The following is a 19,633-nucleotide window of genomic DNA, read 5'->3' on the forward strand; positions in this document are numbered from 1 at the left end:
ATGAGTGTTGTGTGAGTGCTTGCTGAGTATGTGAGTAAACAAGGCCTTCAGAGTTGGTGTGTGTGTGTGGAAGGGGTGGTTGGGTGTACACACAGGTAAATGTTAAGCCCACTCAAGAGTACTTCCTGAGGGGAAGCAGTTGGCATCTTCCTGCAGCCATGGGAAAGAGGAGCCTATTATTTTTATAGTCACTAGAGCTTTGACTGGGAAGCATGTGCAGAAGTATGAAGTGCTGTGGAAACCCATAATAACAGGTTACATACACAGTTATCGCCCCAACAATGGTTCCATCAACTGCCCACAATTGACCTTTCTTAGGATATTAATTTAGTGTCTAAGTGGTGAAAGGAGGAAATGAACAAAGGAGAGCAAGACTGCATAAAATGGACACATTTATTGGCCAAACTAGAACATAAATTTCCTCCAGTTATTTTGTCTTTTAAATAACCACACAAATATTGAATAGAAATATGGGTTTTTGTAAGAAAAAGTCATTACCAGAATCTTGGCTTTCAAATCTCTTTACTTATTTGAAAAACAAAGTTACACAGAAAGAGGGAGAGACAGATCTTCATCTGCTGGTTCACTTTCCAAAATGGCTGGCCCTGGGTATGGATGAAGCCAAGGGTCCAGGGGCCCAAGCATGTGAGCCATTCTCTGCTGCTTTCCCAGGACTTTAGCAGGGAGTTGAAAATGTTAGAACTGTGTGACAGTTGGGCATGTTTAATTTGCGAAATGATTTTCTCTCTGCACTAGTGATTTCATTCATTCATTAATATATGAAACCTTGGAGGAAAAAAAGAGTGAACTGAAACAGCTAAACATTTGAACTTGAAGTGTACTGGCGAATGTCATTTCTTAGCTTTGTGGATCTTGTTAAAGCAAGAAAATTTTTCAAATAGAGTGGGAATTTGATGAAATGCTTGAACTACTACTTGGGACGCCAGAGTGCCTAGTCAGTCCTGGCTGCTTCACCTCTGCTCCAGCTTCCCTCTGTTGTGCACCCTGGGAAGCAGTGGTGATGGCTGGAGTGTTTGGATCCCTGCCGCCCAAGTGAAGGATCCATAATGGACTTTAGGGCTCCTAGCTTTGGCCAGATCCAACCCTAGCTGCTGCAAGCAATTAGGGGGTGAACCAACAGGTGATGTCTCCCTGCTATTCAAATAAAATAAAAATGAAAAAAAAATCCACTTTAAAAATGTATTTTCCAGGCAGCCAAGAATTGCCTGGTTTGATTGAAGTTGAGAGTATGAAAAATGCTGGCCATATAGATTTTATCCTTGATGTGTCTACAGTAAAGTGGATGTTAACCCTTAGTGGGTTCGGCAAGACAGATTGTTTTTTACTTTCGAGTTCTCCTATACTGTTCTGTGTAAGCTACATTTTTGGCTTCTCAAGGATATCTTGTTTCTAAATCCAGTGTGAAAACAGTCATTCTGAATCTTGATAAAGCCAGCCTCATTAAGGGCGACCTAACTTTACACTTACCACAAACACATTTGTCCCAGATTTGTAAGATGTGGTAAAAGAGTAAAAATGTAGATTGTGAAAGCATCAGAATTTGCATTGTTCAGCCAAGGACCCTAACAACTTCTAAGGTAGACCATGTTGGGCTGCTAACAAGTTCTTGACCAGGCCTGGCCATTTCTGAGTACAGCATTGTAACAGTCACTTCTCAAACTCAAGAATACATTGTTGTAGTGACACTTTGGCTTTTCGTGGTAGACTTTGTTTTTTTCTTCATTGCTTTGCCTATGCATTTATTACATGCCACCTTGCCCCAAAGCAATTTGAAGTGCTCTGCAAAAATACGTGCTGGGCCCGGCGCGGTGGCGCAAGTGGTTAAAGGTCCTCGCCTTGCACGCCCGGGATCCCATATGGGCGCCGGTTCTAATCCCGGCAGCCCCACTTCCCTTCCAGCTCCCTGCCTGTGGCCTGGGAAAGAAGTCGAGGACGGCCCAAAGCTTTGGGACCCTGCACCCGCGTGGGAGACCTGGAAGAGGCTCCTGGCTTCGGATCGGCATAGTATCAGCCCGTTGCGCTCACTTGGGGAGTGAATCATTGGACGGAAGATCTTCCTCTCTGTCTCTCCTCTCTGTATATCCGCCTTTCCAATGAAAAAATAATAAAAATAAAATCTTTAAAAAAAAAATACATGCAAGCCACATACCTTGACAGTCAGGTAGGAAGGTGAGATGCAGCCAGAAGAAGGTTGTGAGGCAAGATGCATGGCATGAAGCTTATTGTGCTTGATGGAGGAAGATCATATATTTGACTCTAAGCTTTCTACTAGTAAATGTAAAGAGGGGAAAATGATGAGATACATGAATCTCAGTGTCCAGGGGTTAAAGTTAACTATTCATTCAGAGAATCTAATGGTGGGTAAATGATAAGAACTAATAGGGATCATGTGACAAAAGAGTGGTCAACTGTTGCAAACCAATAATACATTTTCTAGAAGTCAGGGATAACCACTTCTTTCTAAGGACCTTTGAGTGAATAATTACAAATGTCCTCTCCTTGCAACAGCCTTTGGGGAAAATCAATCAATCTGTCAACTAATGATATATGTAGCAGCCCATGAAAAATAGATTTCATTCATTTGCTCATTTCTAATCATTTTTTCCTTATATTTAGAAGCCTAGTGTGTGAAACTTGAAATGCAAGACTACATTCATTTTATAGGCTGTTCATGGACCTGCCCAAATAAATGGTTATCATTAATGGCAACTTATTTCTATGCTTGATCAATTCTAATAAAAATTAATGTGTGACATAAAATGCCCAGAAAATCAACAGGCACTGAAGCAACGTTTTTAGTATTTTCTTTACGAACTGTTTTTTTAAATGTGAAGATTTTCATGTAATCTAAAGTTGTGGTTTTTGTTTGACTGATTTTTAAAAAATCATTTGGCATTCAGAACTAATATTAAAATGTGTTACCTGTTTGGGTGTTTTGGTCCATTAACTTTCTCCAGTAGTTTTTTGCAATTAAGTTTACATTGGTGCCATATGGCATCTATTTTTATGCTAAAACCACCTACTCACGAAAAAATGTCAAAGTAAATTGAGGTAAAATACAAGGAGTGACTTAACGCTTTTCAGTGATTCTAATTACCATTTCCAGCAAGGGCTGATTTCCAAGGTGCAATTTCTCTCTCTCTATGTGTGTGAAAATCTAGTAGACTTTTTATTTATTTAGCACAGTTTTAGATTTAAAGAAAACCCATGAGATAGTGCAGAGTCTTATATGCTCCCTTTCTCCTTCCACAGTTTCCTCTACTATTAACATTTAGCAATAATATGATGCATTTGTTATATTTAATGAGCCAATATTGATGTGTTATTAATAATAGGCCATAGCATGCATTAATGTTTACTCTGTGTTCCATAATTCTGTGCAATTGACAAATGTGTAACATCTCGTGTCCTGTTGGCATCTTATACAGAATTGTTTCTTCATCACTCCAAAAATATACTCCTGCACCTACTTCTCTAAATTCCCCCTCCCCTCTCAAACATTGAACGTTTTAGGGTCCATACGATCATATAGGTGAATTGTACACTGTGTAATCTTTCAGACAAGTTTCTTTTTGGTTAGAAATGGGGATTTCAACTAGGTCCCTCTCTATGACTGTTGGTGGGTTGAGAACTCATTTCTGCATATTTCTGAATAGGGTTCCTGTAGAGAGCTGCCAGCTTGTTGATACTATGGAAGGATATTTTGATTGGTTTCCGTTTTGGTGATTATAAATAAAGCTTCTAGAAATGTATTCCAGTGCTTTCCTTCTAGCTTCTTTGAAGATTCTGTCTTTGGTTTTCTCCAGTCTGAATAGGATAGGTCTTAAAGGACATATTTTAGTATTCCACCTGCAGGTTCTCTGAACTTCCTGATTTTTGTAAAATCCTTAACCAAAAAATTTTCAACTCTTTCTTCCATTATATTCTGTTTCCAGAATTATACTTACCTTTTTTAGTTTTCTTGAGGACTTCTTCTAAAATAGCGTCTATGTCTTGCAGCCTCCTCAGTTGTAATTGACTTTTACTATACCTTGGACCTGTTGATATAGCATTAAGCTACTGTGGATGTGGAGATAATCTCTAATTTTATGATTAACCTCAACATTGTGTTGGCCTTAAGTTCTTGGGCTGTGATTTTTAGAAGGTGTCCCTACGGTCATCTCCTGGAGCATAACTGTCATGGAATTTTGCAAGTTTAAGGGAAATGAAAGAAAATATAAAGTTAATTTTATATATCTTGGGAAAGTGGATTATTTTTGTTTTTGTTCTAGTTGTTTTGTTTATTGAGAAGTCTATTGTGGTTGAATTTCCTTCTCTGGTTGTTTGGGGTTATTTGTGTCTGGACTGTTTGTTAAGATGGTGATATTACCACTTTCTCAAACCGGTGGCATGAATTGGGCCTTCTGCCAAAGTATTGGGGCAGCAGATGTAATCATGGATTTGTGATCTCTGTGGAGGAGATAAACCTTCTGAGCCATGTGGAAGCAAACTTACCCATGAAGCTTAGCAGTTACCCTTCCAGATGTTCAGCTTGCAAATAGCAGAGGTGTTACTTTCAATATCAAATGTGCAGATATGTGCGTAGATTTTTTTTTTCCCCATCCAGATACCCATTCAGTGGATAGATTCCATTTCCCTATTTGGCAACCTGTCATATAGCTCCCTTTAAACTTTTCTAGACAAAATCTACTAACAGAATTAAATTCATGATAGCTTTTATTCTTGGCTAAGGACTTGCTTCTCTGGGACTGAACAGGCTTAAATTGTTACGCGAGTTTACAGAGCATGCAGTTTGTTGTCAAATATTTATCTCTGTCTAAAAATGAAATGTCCTGAAATGCAATTTCTTTTTAACTGAATAAATCAATGAGAGAAAAACAACTCCTCATTTTGCCAATTTTTAATCAATATTTTCATGCAAGTCTGAAATGTTAACTGAATCTAGGCTTTTGTCATTTGAAATATAATTTATGTGTGTAAGGATTTATGTGTACCTCATGGTCTGGGCCTCATGTTTAAAAACGAAAATTGATTTACAGGAACAAGCAGCTGCAGGAGTAGACACGATGCCAGAATTAAATGAGGGTCAATTATTTAAGGCAAATGGGACCTTAATCACCACAGTATTGGAAAAATCTCGAATTCAATTACACCTTGGATTTACATGCTTTAATTTGTGGCCATTTCTCTTTATCTCTTCTTACAGAGGCCTTTGAAATTGTTGTTCGCCATGCCAAGAACTACACCAACGCCATGTTCAAGAATAACTACCCAAGCCTGACCCCACAAGCTTATGAGTTTGTGGGTGAATTCTTCACAGACGTATCTCTCTACATCCTCGGTTCTGACATCAATGTGGATGACATGGTCAATGAGTTGTTTGACAGCCTGTTTCCCGTCATCTATACCCAGCTAATGAACCCTGGTCTGCCCGAGTCAGCCTTCGACATCAACGAGTGCCTCCGAGGAGCAAGACGTGACCTGAAAGTATTTGGCAACTTCCCTAAGCTGATCATGACCCAGGTTTCCAAGTCACTGCAAGTCACTAGGATCTTCCTTCAGGCCCTGAATCTCGGCATCGAAGTCATCAACACTACTGATCACCTCAAGTTCAGCAAGGACTGTGGCCGAATGCTCACCAGGATGTGGTACTGCTCTTACTGCCAGGGACTGATGATGGTTAAGCCTTGTGGTGGCTATTGCAATGTGGTCATGCAAGGCTGTATGGCAGGTGTGGTGGAGATTGACAAGTATTGGAGAGAATACATCCTGTCTCTTGAAGAGCTTGTGAATGGCATGTACAGAATCTATGACATGGAGAATGTACTGCTTGGTCTCTTTTCGACAATCCATGATTCCATCCAGTATGTGCAGAAAAATGGAGGAAAACTGACCACCACCGTGAGTACCAATCTGCTATTCTCAGAGGAATTAGGCCTGGTTAGGTTGGCACAGACTCGCCAGCAGCAGGTGTTGATATAGAAAAATGAGAGTAAAAATAAGGAGTAGGCATGAAGGACTCAACAGCTCAGCAGAGCATTAGAATACAGGCTATAAACTCCAAAAACCTGGCTTTGACTTCAAACTCTACCTCTTTCATTCCTGCTGCAAAACGTGAAGGAGTCATTTTATCCTTCCGATCTTTAGCTTTCTGATTCATCAAATAGAGAAAAATATTTTTCTTGGGTTTGGGCATTGTGGCTCAGTGAGTTAAGCTCACACTTGGGATGCCTATGTTTTGTATTGGAGTGCTGGTTTAAATCCCAGATCCTCTGCTCCTAATCTAGCTTCCTGCTAACGCTGTTAGGAGGCAACAGATGCTGGCCAATTTATTTGAATTCCTGCCACCCATGTGGAAGACCTGGATGGTGTTCCAAGCTCTAGGCTTCAGGCTGGCCTGTTCCTTGATTTTGTGAGCATTTGAGGGAATGAGCCAGTGGATGAAAGATAGCTTTTGATTTTTCCCTTTCTGTCACTCTTACTTTGACATAAGTAAACTAACTTTATACAGTGTTCCCTTCTTGGGGAGAACGTGATAGTCTGGTACATGGTAAGTCTTCAGTAAATGTTACCTGTTATTAGCATTATTATAATGGTAGTAGTGTCTGTTATCATAATCCTTATAACAACCCTATGAGATAGAAACTATTATCTCCATTTTATAAATGAGGAAATTGAAGCTTCGTGAAATTATAGCTTGCCCAAAGGGATCCAGCCATAGTTAGTGAAAGTCTAAGAATTCAGAAATTGTGATTTAGGTACTAAGTTTGGAATTTGGATACTGTTCATTTTCTGTTTCTGAATTCACTTATGATCTTTACCATGTATAACACATTATCATTTTGAGTAATGCTTTGAAACACAGGAGACATGGCTAGAACCCATTAAGCAAAACCTATACTAGAGCATAATCAAGGGAAAATATCCATGCTCCCTGTTTTGTTTGTAGACTTGATTCAATCACTGTAAGCCTCATGGGATTTATGATTGGGGAAGGACAAATCTGTGCATGAGGCAGCAGCACTTGGTGTTTGTCATACATTCTTAGAGAACTTCAAGAGGCACCCACTTCAGATCCTCCTAAGGGAGTGCCTGATTCTTGAGTACTGTGAGCTTTGTAGGAACAGGTGCATTATTGAGTTCCTGCCACACCTCAGGTGCTCTGTTAGCCAGCTATCATAACAGTATTTCACAGTTGCTGTAAGATGGGGCCTACTTTGCCCAAAATGGGAAAGCCAGTTAAGTGATAGGAGCTAAAAGTTAAATGCTGGCTTGCTTGGCTTGGTTGAGTCATGTCCGTAACTTCTGTAGACTGCTGCTCTTGTGTACTTTGAGCCTTTGCTTATCCAGAATACAGAGGGAAATCAGGCCATCGATTCTTGTCTGAAAACTCAACAAGGACAAAATGATAGGGGTAATTTCTTTCTTTGGTGAGTTAAACCTCAAAGGAAGACAAAAATGATGCAAGCTTTAGCATGGCTACTTATGGAATGGCTCTAATTGCCTGGTTTACAATCTCAGCTGTTGAAAATGCATTTACTGAGAAAATAGTTTATAGTAAAATGAGCAGTAAAGTCTGCTGTAACAATGGTCGTCTTTGGTGGCTAATTATTCCCTTGACTGCTTTTTAATTTGAGGTCAGGTTCTAGGATTTTATGCCAAAATAAATCTCACAGAACTAGAAAGACAAAAAGCACATTCACTGTTCGTTCACCTAAAGGTCTGATTGTCCACTATGTGTCAGACACAAAGCAAGTGATCCAGAGGTGTGGAAGTGTCTCTAGGAAAAGGAAAAATTAAGCTGACAATAGTAAAGACAGGGTGTGAAAGTCTCATGCATGTCTTTTAGAGACTATATCCTCAGGTGCTTTTTCCTCCCAGTGTCAGCTGGGAACCTGGCAACATATTGGTAGCTCTGGTCTGATCAGGTGCTAGACAAGAAGGTTTATTTAGTAAACATTGCTTATGGCACTTAAATGCTGGATAGTCACAACTACCCAAGACATAGTTTAACTCTTGCAAGTGTCACAGTCTGGTTGGCAGACAGATGTGCAACTGAATAAATTTCACTATGGCGAACATTTCACTATAATGTGAATGTCAGAAGTGCCTTGAGAGATTAGCTAGCCCAATCCCACTGATTTAAAAAAAATTGAAGTTCAGGGAGGCTTTGCCCAAACTGTTAGAATTAATGGAAGATCCAAAAGTGGAAAGCCGAGTCGTCTGCCGCTGTGATCTAATCATCGTTCTGCCCTACCTGTCTGTCCTGCATTCGACCTTTCTAGACTTTCACTCTACAATTTGCATTTGGATTTTGCAGAGACATAGTGAACCTAAATAAAATTAATCTTTAGTTTTTCTGATCTTGCCTTGTAGGTACATGCATGTGTGCATATGTGTATGTGTGTGTATTCATGTGCAGGCTCGTGCATGTGCAGCCTTGGTGCATTTGGGGCATTTGTGCAAGGGGAGTACATTTCATGTCATTATCATTCAGAAGGAAAGGCCTTGGCTGTAAGGAGGTGCTCAGTGATGTAGTCCCTTTCTGTTTTGGCCATTAAGGACTCAATTGCTCCCAGCTCGCAGCTGCTGTTATGAGAGCGTAAAGTCAGCCATCCGCAGGGAATGCCTGAGCTAAACCATATGTAGACTCTGCCTTGTTCCTGTTTTATGATCACTGAGTCTAAATAATATGTACCAAATGGTGGGGAGCAGGGATCAGTGGCCAGGTGTGATCTTGCCCATGTTATGTGTGGGGCAGAAGAAAGGAGCTGAGCCATTTATGGGAGTGAGGGAAAGTGAGGGCTCAGGAGACTCAAAAACTGTTCACAAAGCCACAGAATGTCCCGGAGCAACGGCTAATTTAAAACTAAAGCTTTAATGAGATTTGCTGTAGCGCCCTCACCTTCCTATTGGGGTAAGACATTAAAGCCCTGTCAGGCAGTTGTGCTTGGGCTTCCATTTGGTTTTATAAATATATGCATCTGAGCTGTGTTAGCAGAGCCTTTTTGGCAGCTTACAAGATACACGATGAAATCTTCGTTACACAGGGACACTGCCTAGTTGTTTGGGTAACTACCGTCCACATGAGATTCTGAATGACATTTTGATCTGATTAGTGAATCTGTACTCTGAAGTTTGCATACATATGGCCTGTTAGTGCTTTACTTTGTCCTGGAGTCATTCTCACTGCTGCAGGTTACCAAAGTGGAAGCAGCCAAGTAAAGGCATGGAGGTGAATTGGGGTGTTGTTACTGGTACTTCCCCAGAGGTGGGAAGCATAAAATTTCAAAACTAGGACCTTGACTTTTAAAAAACAAATGTGTTCATTTATTTGTAACATTTACAGAAAGAGATTGACTTTGTATCCACTGGTTTATACCCCGGATGGCAGCAGTGACCAGTGTCAGGCCAGCATGGAGCTGGACACTTCATCTAGGTCTCCAATTATTCCCTTTTTTAAAAGATTTTTGTTTTAATGGAGAGACAGATCTTCCATTTTTTGGTTTGCTCCCCAAATGGCCACAGCAACCAGAGCAGAACCAGTCTGAAGTCAGGAGCCAGGAGCTTCTTTCAGGTCTATCACATGAGTGCACGATCCCAAGGCTTTGGGCCATCCTCCACTGCCTTCCCAGGCCACAGTCAGGGAGCTGGATGGGATGTGGAGCAACCAGGACAAGAACCAGTGCCCACATGAGATCCTGACGCTTGCAAGGTGAGGATTTAGCCATTGAACCATTGCACCTGGCTCCATTCTCCACTTCTTTTCTCAGGCTGCTAGCAGAGAGTGGAATCAGAAGTGGAGCAGTCAGGACATGAACTGGCACCCAAATGTCATGCTAGTATCTCAGGCAGTGGCTTTATCTGCTATATACCAGCCTTTATCTATCTATCTAAAAGGCAAGGTTACAGACAGAGGGTAAAAGAGAGAGGAAAAATGAGAATCTTTTATTTGCTGTTTAGTTCTCCAGATAACTAGAAGCATTGGGACTGGGCCAGACCAAAGCCAGGAGCGTGGAACTCCATTCTTGTCTCCCATATGGGTGACAGGGGCTCAAGTACCTTGGCCGACTTGTACTGCTTTCTCAGGTGCATTAGCCGGGAGCTGAATCAGAAGTGGAGCTGTGAGGATGTGAACCACTGTTCATATGATATATCAGAATTGCAACCTTGAGTTAATTTGTTGTGCTACAATACAGGCCCTAACCTCAAATTCTTGAACTATAAAATGGGAATGATATAAGGGAATTAAATAAAATGAAATGTTCAGGAGCATGGCAAATATTTGCTAAAGCCATTCCAGAATTCTATTATGCTATGCTGCTTCAAGAGCCAGAGAGAGAAGGATTTCTTAAATTTATTTTCACGTGTCAGTATCTCTTAATATCATTTCAATCTAAAAGAAGTGCATAAGAATAGTGTGAAAATGTGTGTGTGTGTGTAGGTGAATAGGTGTGTAGGACGGGAAAGGGGAAAGAAAACATTTTAAAAAACATTAATGAACGTTTGTAAATATATCCATTTTACTCTTCATATACATTTTCAAAGTTGGGCAAACATCTTAGACATAAGTGAGAATTGCTTAGGTGTATAATAGTATTTATGCAAAAATATCATTAGGTTTATCTGCATTATTCAGTTTCACATTTTATGCCTTGAAGTAACTGCACATGTGTACATTTTGCAATGCTTACATTTTCTACATTCTTACATCCAAACTGTGGCGTGCCACTTTTTATTTAAAGTATAACTTTTGGGGCCCAGTGTTGTATTGTCATGGATAAAGCCAGTACTTGTGAAATTAGCATCCCATATGTGTACTAGTTTTAGTCCTGGCTACTCCATAAGAAAATGACCTAAGTGTTTTGGCCCCTGCCACCCAACCTGGAGACCTGAATGAAGGTCTGGGCTCCTGGCTTTAGCCTGGCCCAACACTGACCATTTTGACCATAAGGTGAATATAGCAGATGGAAGATCTCTCTCTCTCTCTCTCTCTCTCTCTGTATCTGTATGTGTGTATATATATATATATGTGTATGTATAACTGATTTCAAAATAATCTTTAAAAATAAATAACTTCTTGTTCTGAAATATTAATCAGTGCCACCATATGCCTGTAATATAGACTATGTGTGTAGCCATTTCACTTTCTTGTGTAATTCATGCATCTGTTTATCATTTTTGAGAGGCAGAGCTACAGAGAGAGGGAGCAAAGGAGAGAGAGAGATCGATTGATCCATCTTCCATCAGCTGAGATCCTCCCCAAATGGCTAGGGCTGGGCCAGGTCAAAGCCAGGAGCCAGGAGTGTCTTCCACATTTCCCACATGGACTCAGGGGCCCAAGCATTTGGACCATAGTCTGTTGCTTTCCCAGATGCATCTGCAGGGAGCTGGATTAGATCAAGCACCCATATGGGATGCCAGCATTTTAGGTGGCAGTACAGTAACTCTGGTCCCAATTCATACATTTATTAAATGAGTAGCAATTCGCATTGTAGACATTTACCCCTCTCCCAGAAAGTTGTTGCAGGTTTTGCATTGTTTTGTTTACTCCCTTTCCACATCCCACCTCCTAATCATTGATCACATATCCTCTCATCTCTGTTTACACTCTGGCTTTTCCACCTGTGTGCTTTACTTCGGTGACTGATCTCAGTATTGCTCCACATGAGTGCTTCCTCTCTCACGGCTTGATTACCTTGTCTTTTTACATGCTTCACTGAATGTTTTTGCAAAATTGCAACATTTTCTGCTTCCACTCGGCCTTGTTTTTCTTTGCTGTGGCATTCATCCTAGCATTCTGTGGAAGAGTACTCATTTCATGAGATGTTCATTGAGCGTCTGATTGTGAGAGCACTAAGATGGACATTGAGAGTTGCAGGGAGTGAGCAGGAAGACCGTGACCGTTATGACTCTCAGAGATAACTGGACTAGGAGATACCAGAGTCAGCATCTGCAGTTGGCTCTATCTGCCTACAAAGTGCATGTTCTTAGCCATTACACTGCATTGCTCTCCTCTCTCAACTAGTTCCCTTTGCTCTTTACCAGTCTTCATTCCCCAAACACAAGCTAAATAGGTTTTTATTGTATTATTTAATATGCTGTATTACTCCCTACTGTTTTTCCAGCTGCACCATCAGTTTTTTAATTTACTCTCCCTCCCTGGAGACTTTTGCTCTAGTTTTCCCCGTGCTAAGTACTAAAAGCCGTGACAATTTTTCCTCTTCATAACAGTTGAAGGCACTAAATGAGTAGTTCTGTGGAGAAAGGGATGTTTGTGCAGGTGATGGAAGATGCAATCACACAGGTGGCTGACTTTGGCTAGGACCGCCAGCGGTGAGGAATAGGTTGTCCTCTAGTTGCAATGTGGAGTATCTGCTCACTGGACTAACGCAATGTTTATCTTTTTTTAAAAAAAAATGCATCTGCCTTTGATTGTAGGCATTAAAAGGATATCCAGATCTCTGTTCTGGACTCTCGATTGTGATATTCAGGTACATCCTTTTCCTGGGCTAGGATTACTAAAGATAGCGTCAGAGACACTATTTAGGTGTACAAAGAAGTTCTGGGGAAAGAGTCTCTGGTGATTCTCAATAATAATTCACTCTATCAAATTCTTGTATTTGGCTTTTGGTGTGACTATAACTCATCAGAATTTCCAAGATGAGCCCTGCCTTGCTCTCCACTTTGGAAGACTGAAGTTATTTCTCAGGTGTCAGAATGTCAGTGTCTTTCTCCTTGTACAGTCACCTTGGACTTTCATTTTTCAGTCTCAGACAGAAGTGCCTTGTCTGAATTCATACATGCTGTTTCCAGTGCCAAGTGATCTGAAAGTGATAGGAACAAGGAAATGGCTCACTGCCTAATGAGTATAGCAAGTCAACATCTAGAACCGGAGAGAGTGACATTACTTACATGAGACGCAGTTCTGGCATGATGAAAACCTTTAAAGGCTACTGTCTTTTTTTCCACTTCACTTTACAAATAACTTTGATGAATTTATGGGGAGAAAGGCACTAAAAATATGTTGTGTGGCCAGCACAATGGCACAGCAAGCTAATCCTCTGCCCTGTGGCACTGGGATCCCATATGGGCACTAATTCAAGTCCCAGCTGCTCCACTTCCCATCCAGTTCCCTGCATGTGGCCTGGAAAAGCAGTAGATTATGGCCCATGTCCTTGGGACCCTGCATCCAAAATGACTCAGCTCTGGCCATGTGTAAAATTTGCTTTTCAAATAAGGAGAGCTAGATCGTTAAAAATACAGAAGAGGGGATGGTATTGCATTGTCACCTGTGACTCTGGCATCACATATGCCTGATTTCACGTCCTACTGGTTCTAATGATCTGGCTCCCTGCTAATGCACCGGGGAAAGCAGAGGAAGATGGCCCAAGCGCTTGGGCCGGTGGCACCCAAACATGACCCAGATGGACTTGAGATTCCTGGCTTCAGCCTGGTCCATTCCTGGCTATTGGTGCCATTTGTGGAGTGAACCAGAGAATGAAGATACTTATTCATTCTTCCTCTCCCTCTTCCTCCCCTCCTCCTCTCTAATTCTCCCTTTTCCCATCTCTGTCTCCTCCCACCTTTTTCTCTCCTCCCACCTCTTTCTCTCCTCCCTCCTGCCCTCTCCCTTTCTCTCTCCATCTCCCTATTTAAATCTCTTCTTCTGCAAATCTGCTTTTCAAATAAATCTTGAAAAAAGAAAGATTGACACTGCTTTGGGGGAACTAAGTGTTAATTTCAGGGCATGTTTCCACAAAAATGGTCACACAAGAAAGCTTTTTAAAATATTTCGCCTTGAAATTGTGTGTGTGTGTGTGTGTGTGTGTGTGTGTGTGTGTGTGTGTGTGTGTAAAGGGTCATATAAGGTCCCTTCACAAATGCAGACTTGCTTGCCTTGGTAGTAAGTGGTAGTATGGTTATCGGCTGCTTACCTGTATAGTCTTTAGAAATTTTCTCTTTTCTGTGGTTAGTGAACTAATGGGGCAGAAACATATCCTCAAAAAGTGCAAAGAAATCTGAGGTCGTTAACCACAATTGAAAATAAATAAGTTAGCCAGCCCTCATTTCCGGGTGCTAGTTAAATACTGGAGACTCCTAGGTCAGAGGTAAGACTGTTCCCGTACCACCATCACGGTACGCACAAGTCCCATAAGCTAAGATAAAAATGGCTTGGATGACTCCTGCACACACAGTATAGGAGAAGAACTTTGGACACATTTTGAATTCTACATTGTAAGGCCACCTGCTCTTTTCTATGAAAGGAAACACTGTATCTTCCCTGGCTGTTCTCTCTCCAAAAATCCTTGAGCAACATAGTGTAAAACAAAAGGTACTCAGTCCTTCTGATTGAAAGCCATACAAAACCCAAGAGGCCCATGCAGAATCACCTTCCTGCTTGTGACTCCCCACCCTGGATGGCTGCAAGAACATCACAAGTTTAAATGCATTTCAATCGTCAGCCAAGAACATGAGTGATTACTAGGAGATAGTTAGCAAACCCTGCTTGGCCAAATGGCAGAGATGTGTGCCACCTGTTGGAAGGTAATAGAAGGCACCCGCAAAGACAGGTCAGTAGGTGTGTTCTCAGCTCTTCCAAGAGACTGCTTTCCAAAGTGGCTATCAAGGGGCGCCTGATTGTTGTCTCTCATTAGGAATGAACTGCTACTTTGAGCCTCCAGCTGTAACTCTTTCTCTCTTTCAGTCTCTAAGCTGCAGTTTCCTCTCTTGCTTGTTCAAGCTGTGGAATCGCAAGTTCTATGTTGCAAAGTGCCTTGGCTCAACCCCAAGGCTAAGGTGAAGAATGTGATAACTACAGGGCAGTAAGCAGATGCTTATTCACCCACTGCTGCCAAGAGTGACTTGGAGCCCTGATTCAGCCTCAGAGTATAATTCAGAAAAGTTTGAAAGTCAAAGATGTTTGTCCATGTGGTCAAAAGGAAGTCCTCCCCATGACCTGAGATTCTGAGAATCTGTTCCCAGGACAACAGTGAGAAAGTCAAAAATACTGGATTATTGTTGGTTGGTTGGTTTTACATTGGGTGGCCCTTAAGAAACTAGCTCCTTATGTCCTGAAGGTAGAAAAGTCCCTGCCTATGTATTCTTTTCATTGCAAGAGCTGAGCTGCCTCAGCAAAGATGTGAGTCCCTTTTCCCATTTGGAATAAGCTAGTCTTGGCAAATGTAGCGCCAGGCATTCACTCACAATAGCTCCACAAATTACGGGAGCTCGCCAGCGCCTTAGCTGGTGCATTTTGTCGTCTCCCTTCAATCAATGGCATAAAATACTGCTCACATGGACCATTCCTTGAAAGGACCTGTCCTCCCACTCTAACCTACAAAACAGAAAAGGCATCCTGAACATTGTAGAAGTATTTTGAAATTAGGTTGCACTGCTACTGTAGTCACTTCTTCATGGGGGTGGTGGTGGTGTTAACTTTTATTGTAATGTGGAGTTGTACCAAAAAAAAAAAAGGTGCAGGAAAAATCTGTGCTAATGTCTTCCGGTGTGTTGCAGCTTTCAGAAGATACAATATCAGCTTCACCCTTTGCAGCAGGCAGCTTTTGCTGAGTGCTGGGTATTCTATGCAGTCTGGGATAGTTTACCATTCCTTTCCTGGTTAGGGGAATGTTAATGGGCTAAAACAAATAAGCTTTGTGTTGATGAAAGTACAGATTTCTTAATGTCCTTTCAAAATGTCCCTTTGGGAAGGACATCATCCAACCAGATGGCTTTTTAAATTTCAAACAGATGTCAGTAGTAGAGTGGATGTTGGGGGTGGGTGCGCGAGGCGGTAGGGAGAGGAGTGATACTGCCTCCTTATTACCCGATTCAGATCCTTTCTGAAGAATATTCAGAAAAATGAATTAATTTTTCCCCTTTTTCATTCCACTCAGAACGCCTAAAACAGATAAAGTAGGCATCAGAGTCATTCTATTTGGGTGCTGTCTATTATCATTTACTGACAGAGCATCTATCTAAGCCTCACTGCTTTTTGCAGATAATTAATTTTGTTCCTGAACGTAGGAAAGAATGATTATAATCAGTATGTTTTTACGTTAAGCCACAAATAGAGCCCATCTAAGATATGCAGTACAAATAAACCTCATAAAATATGCAGCCCGAGCGCTGCTTGAAGTTAATGTGCTAGCTTTTATTTTTTTCTTTTCCAAAGAAAAATTTTTATGTGGGATATTTTTCTAAAAACCATTCTTGGTATTCTTACATGGTTAGCAGACAAATATCTCCTTTTTGCTTAACTCAAGGCAATGCCACGAATTATTTTTCTCATTAAACCTCACAGAGAAGAGCTGAAAGGAAACTCCTGTGACACTGAAGTCTGCTTAGCAACATCATTTCTGCAATCTGGGAGTAGATTTCTCTTACGCTTCCAGAAAATTATCAATGATCTGATCTAAGTTGGAGGCTCAGTTGTATGGGATGAAATTTAAGAGCGTGATGTTTCTGAAGGAATTCAAGGCTGCTTATGGATGTTTTGGGAAACTCCTTTTTTTTTTTTTTTAAAGATCTGTTTGTATTGGACAGTCAGATATACAGGGAGAAGAGACAGAGAGGAAGATCTGTCCGCTCCCCAAGCGGCCGCAATGGCCGGAACTGAGCCAATCCAAAGCCAAGAGCCAGGAGCCTCTTTTGGGTCTCCCACGTGGGTACAGGGTCCCAAAGCTCTGAGTCTTCCTCAACTGCTTTCCCAGGCCATAAGCTGAGCTGCACGGGAAGTGGGGCTGCCAAGATTAGAACTGGCATCCATATGGGATCCTGTTGCTTGTGCGGTGAGGACTTCAGCCACTAGGCTACCGCACCAGGCCCTGGTAAACTGTCCTTTTATTCCAGCAGCCTATCTGCCACTTCTGGCCAGCCATGACTGTAAGCCTATTCCTACTTCCTCTTCTTCACAATTGTACCTTCTTCCATGTCTCATGTGCTCAGGACCCTATACATTATGGAGAGGAACTTTTATTCTTCCAAATGTCCTTAGATATTTATACCATCATTCACAGTCCATTCAAAATTATCAACTTAAAAATTGACCTGCTGTAGATTTATTGCATTTTTAAAAAATTTATTGTATTAATTAGATCCAGTTATATGTAGACTGGGTTGTCTTCATCCACTGTTTCACTCCTCAAATGGCTACAGCAATCAAGACTGTGCCAGGAGCTTCTTCCAGGTCTCCCACATGGCTGCAGGAACCAAATGCTTCTCTCGTCATCCTCTGCTTTCCCAGGCACTTTAGCAAGGAGCTGGAATGGAAGTAGCATAATCAGGACTTGAACCAGTACCCATACTGGAGGTACGATGGGCCTCAGCCTAATCTGTCCCGCCGGATTATCGGTCCCTGATTTCTTGAATTTTGATTGTTGGATGCTGTTGCCTTGGCAGGGCCAGTGTTGCGTCTCTTGAGAAACAAACTCCCCTCACTTAGCACAATTGCCTATTACTAGAATACTTTTTCATTTCTAAAGGTCTTTGAAAGGCAGAGTTACTGAGAAAAAAAGAGGCTTCCATCTCTTGGTGGCTTACTGCCCACATGACCTCAGTAGCCAAGGCCAAAACCAAGGACTGCATTTTTTTCCCTCCGATCTTAGGAACCCAAGCGCTTAGGCCTTCCTCCACTGCTTTTGCAGGTGCATTACCAGCGGCCATAGAGCAACTGGGACTGAAACTGGGCTCCACTTGGGATGCCAGCACCAAAGATGGCAGCTTAACTATGCTGTAGCACTGGCCTTAGGCAGTGCGGTGCAATTGTACAGATCAATACTTAGATGTAACAGGGCCTTTTTGGAGTCACCTGCTAGGCCTCATAAGCTGCAAACAACATCAGTTCAGAGATGATGATTTTGATACAGGATTTGTAGCGTCTGCTTCTGCAGGTTAATGTCTTGGTAAAGCAACTCCTCAGTATCTCTTCTCTAGAATGATGATGATGAGTGATTATTAAGACCTTGTGGTGTACTGCATACAGTTCTAAGCTATTTACATGAGTTAAATAATGATGATAAAAATCCTGATGAGGAGATAGTCAGTATTGCGATTCGCTTAGATAAAGAACTGAAGCAGAGAGGCCTGGAAGGAAGTCCCAGCTACGTGGCTGCTCTGGTCACTCTGTTTCAGGAGCTTCTGAGAGGCATCTCTTTGCCCAGGGACAAATTGAAGTCTCACTGTACATGCGTGGGTCCTGTCCTTGTCTGGAAGTGAACCCAGGTTGACTCGGTGGCTGGGAATGAGGCCTAATGGGAGCCAGAAGTTGCTTGTCTTTCATTCTTGCCTCCTCTCTATGACTCATCATGTTTCCTATATATGTCCTTGATAATTGTATGGAAACTTCAGTAGACTTAGCTTTGCTCTGCTCTTGCTCATGCTTGTACTAACTAACTAGTCCTGATTATTTTCTGTAGTTTTCCTTAGTGTTCAAGCTTCTCCTCGGGCCCCAGAATCAGGACTTGGGGACCTATTTGACTTACCTTTAAAACACACACACACACACGAATCCATTTTTGATGAGGTTAGTTTTAAAAGATAGCATATATTGGCGTGGAGGGGTAAGGGGGATGGAAGGAGTTTGGGTTACAAAAATACGGGAAGCTGAGTGCAGTTCATTAATTGTAATTTACTAATATGAAATACTAATAGGGAAAGCAAGGCATAGTGTCTGTGAAGTCTCTAGATTACTACTACTTCACATTTTTTGCCTTATAAATTGAAAACTACTTCAAAATATTTTTGAGAGTGAAAAGGTATTCAAAGCCTACATTTTCTTTCAGATGAAAAATCCAAAGATGGTAAAATACCAATTGCTGAGCTTCCTCTTCCGCATTAAACCTTGTATCTGTGTCTTCTCAAACATGGAGAGTGTTCTGTATTAATGGAGTTTCTAATACAGTCAACTGTTCATTCGGCTTAAGAAATTCTTTTTTTTTTAAAGATTTATTTATTTTTTATTACAAAGTCAGATATACAGAGAGGAGGAGAGACAGAGGGTAAGATCTTCCTTCTGATGTTTCACTTCCCAAGTGAGCCGCAACGGCCGGTGCTAAGCCGATCCAAAACCAGGAACCTCCTCCAGGTCTCCCACACGGGTGCAGGGTCCCAAAGCATTGGGCCATCCTCAACTGCTTTCCCAGGCCACAAGCAGGGAGCTGGATTGGAAGTTGAGCTGTCAGGATTAGAACCGGCACCCATATGGGATCCCGGTGTGTTCAAGGCGAGGACTTTAGCCACCAGGCCATGCTGCTGGGCCCTACCTTAAGAAATTCTTAATGCAAAATGAATGGATTTCTTGATTGTAGCAATCCAGCAGATTTTGTTTGAATTGAGAACAGTTTAAATCATTGAAAATCTGTTTTTTTCTGGACATAAAATACTCTAGACAAAAGAAAAAACCACACACACACACACACACACGGAACTAAATTAGTGCTCTTGATCTCATTAAAATTAAAGCAATAATTGTGACAAATTGCTATGATCAAACTTGACAGATAGGCACTGTAGAATCCATGTGAGATTTCCTACCGTGATGAGGAGGATAGCAATTCCCAGATCATTAAATGTGAAAGAATAGAAACTGGTGGAAACATGTCCTCTGTTT

General features: G+C 41.5%; 1 protein-coding gene across 3 annotated transcripts in view; it reads left to right on the forward strand.

Moving 5' to 3' along the window:
• The window catches only part of GPC3 (glypican 3), a 367,445-nt gene that overhangs the window by 191,231 nt on the left and 156,581 nt on the right, over positions 1-19,633 (forward strand). For all 3 annotated transcript variants that reach the window (XM_040999456.1, XM_040999457.1, XM_040999458.1), the window contains one exon: positions 5,228-5,922. In XM_040999456.1, the coding sequence (XP_040855390.1) occupies positions 5,228-5,922 (695 nt within the window). The remainder of the gene's footprint in view (positions 1-5,227; positions 5,923-19,633) is intronic.

Source organism: Ochotona curzoniae, unplaced genomic scaffold, assembly GCF_017591425.1.
Source record: "Ochotona curzoniae isolate NIBS_2020 unplaced genomic scaffold, NIBS_Ocur_1.0 scaffold_1852, whole genome shotgun sequence".
Taxonomy (NCBI): Eukaryota; Metazoa; Chordata; class Mammalia; order Lagomorpha; family Ochotonidae; genus Ochotona; species Ochotona curzoniae.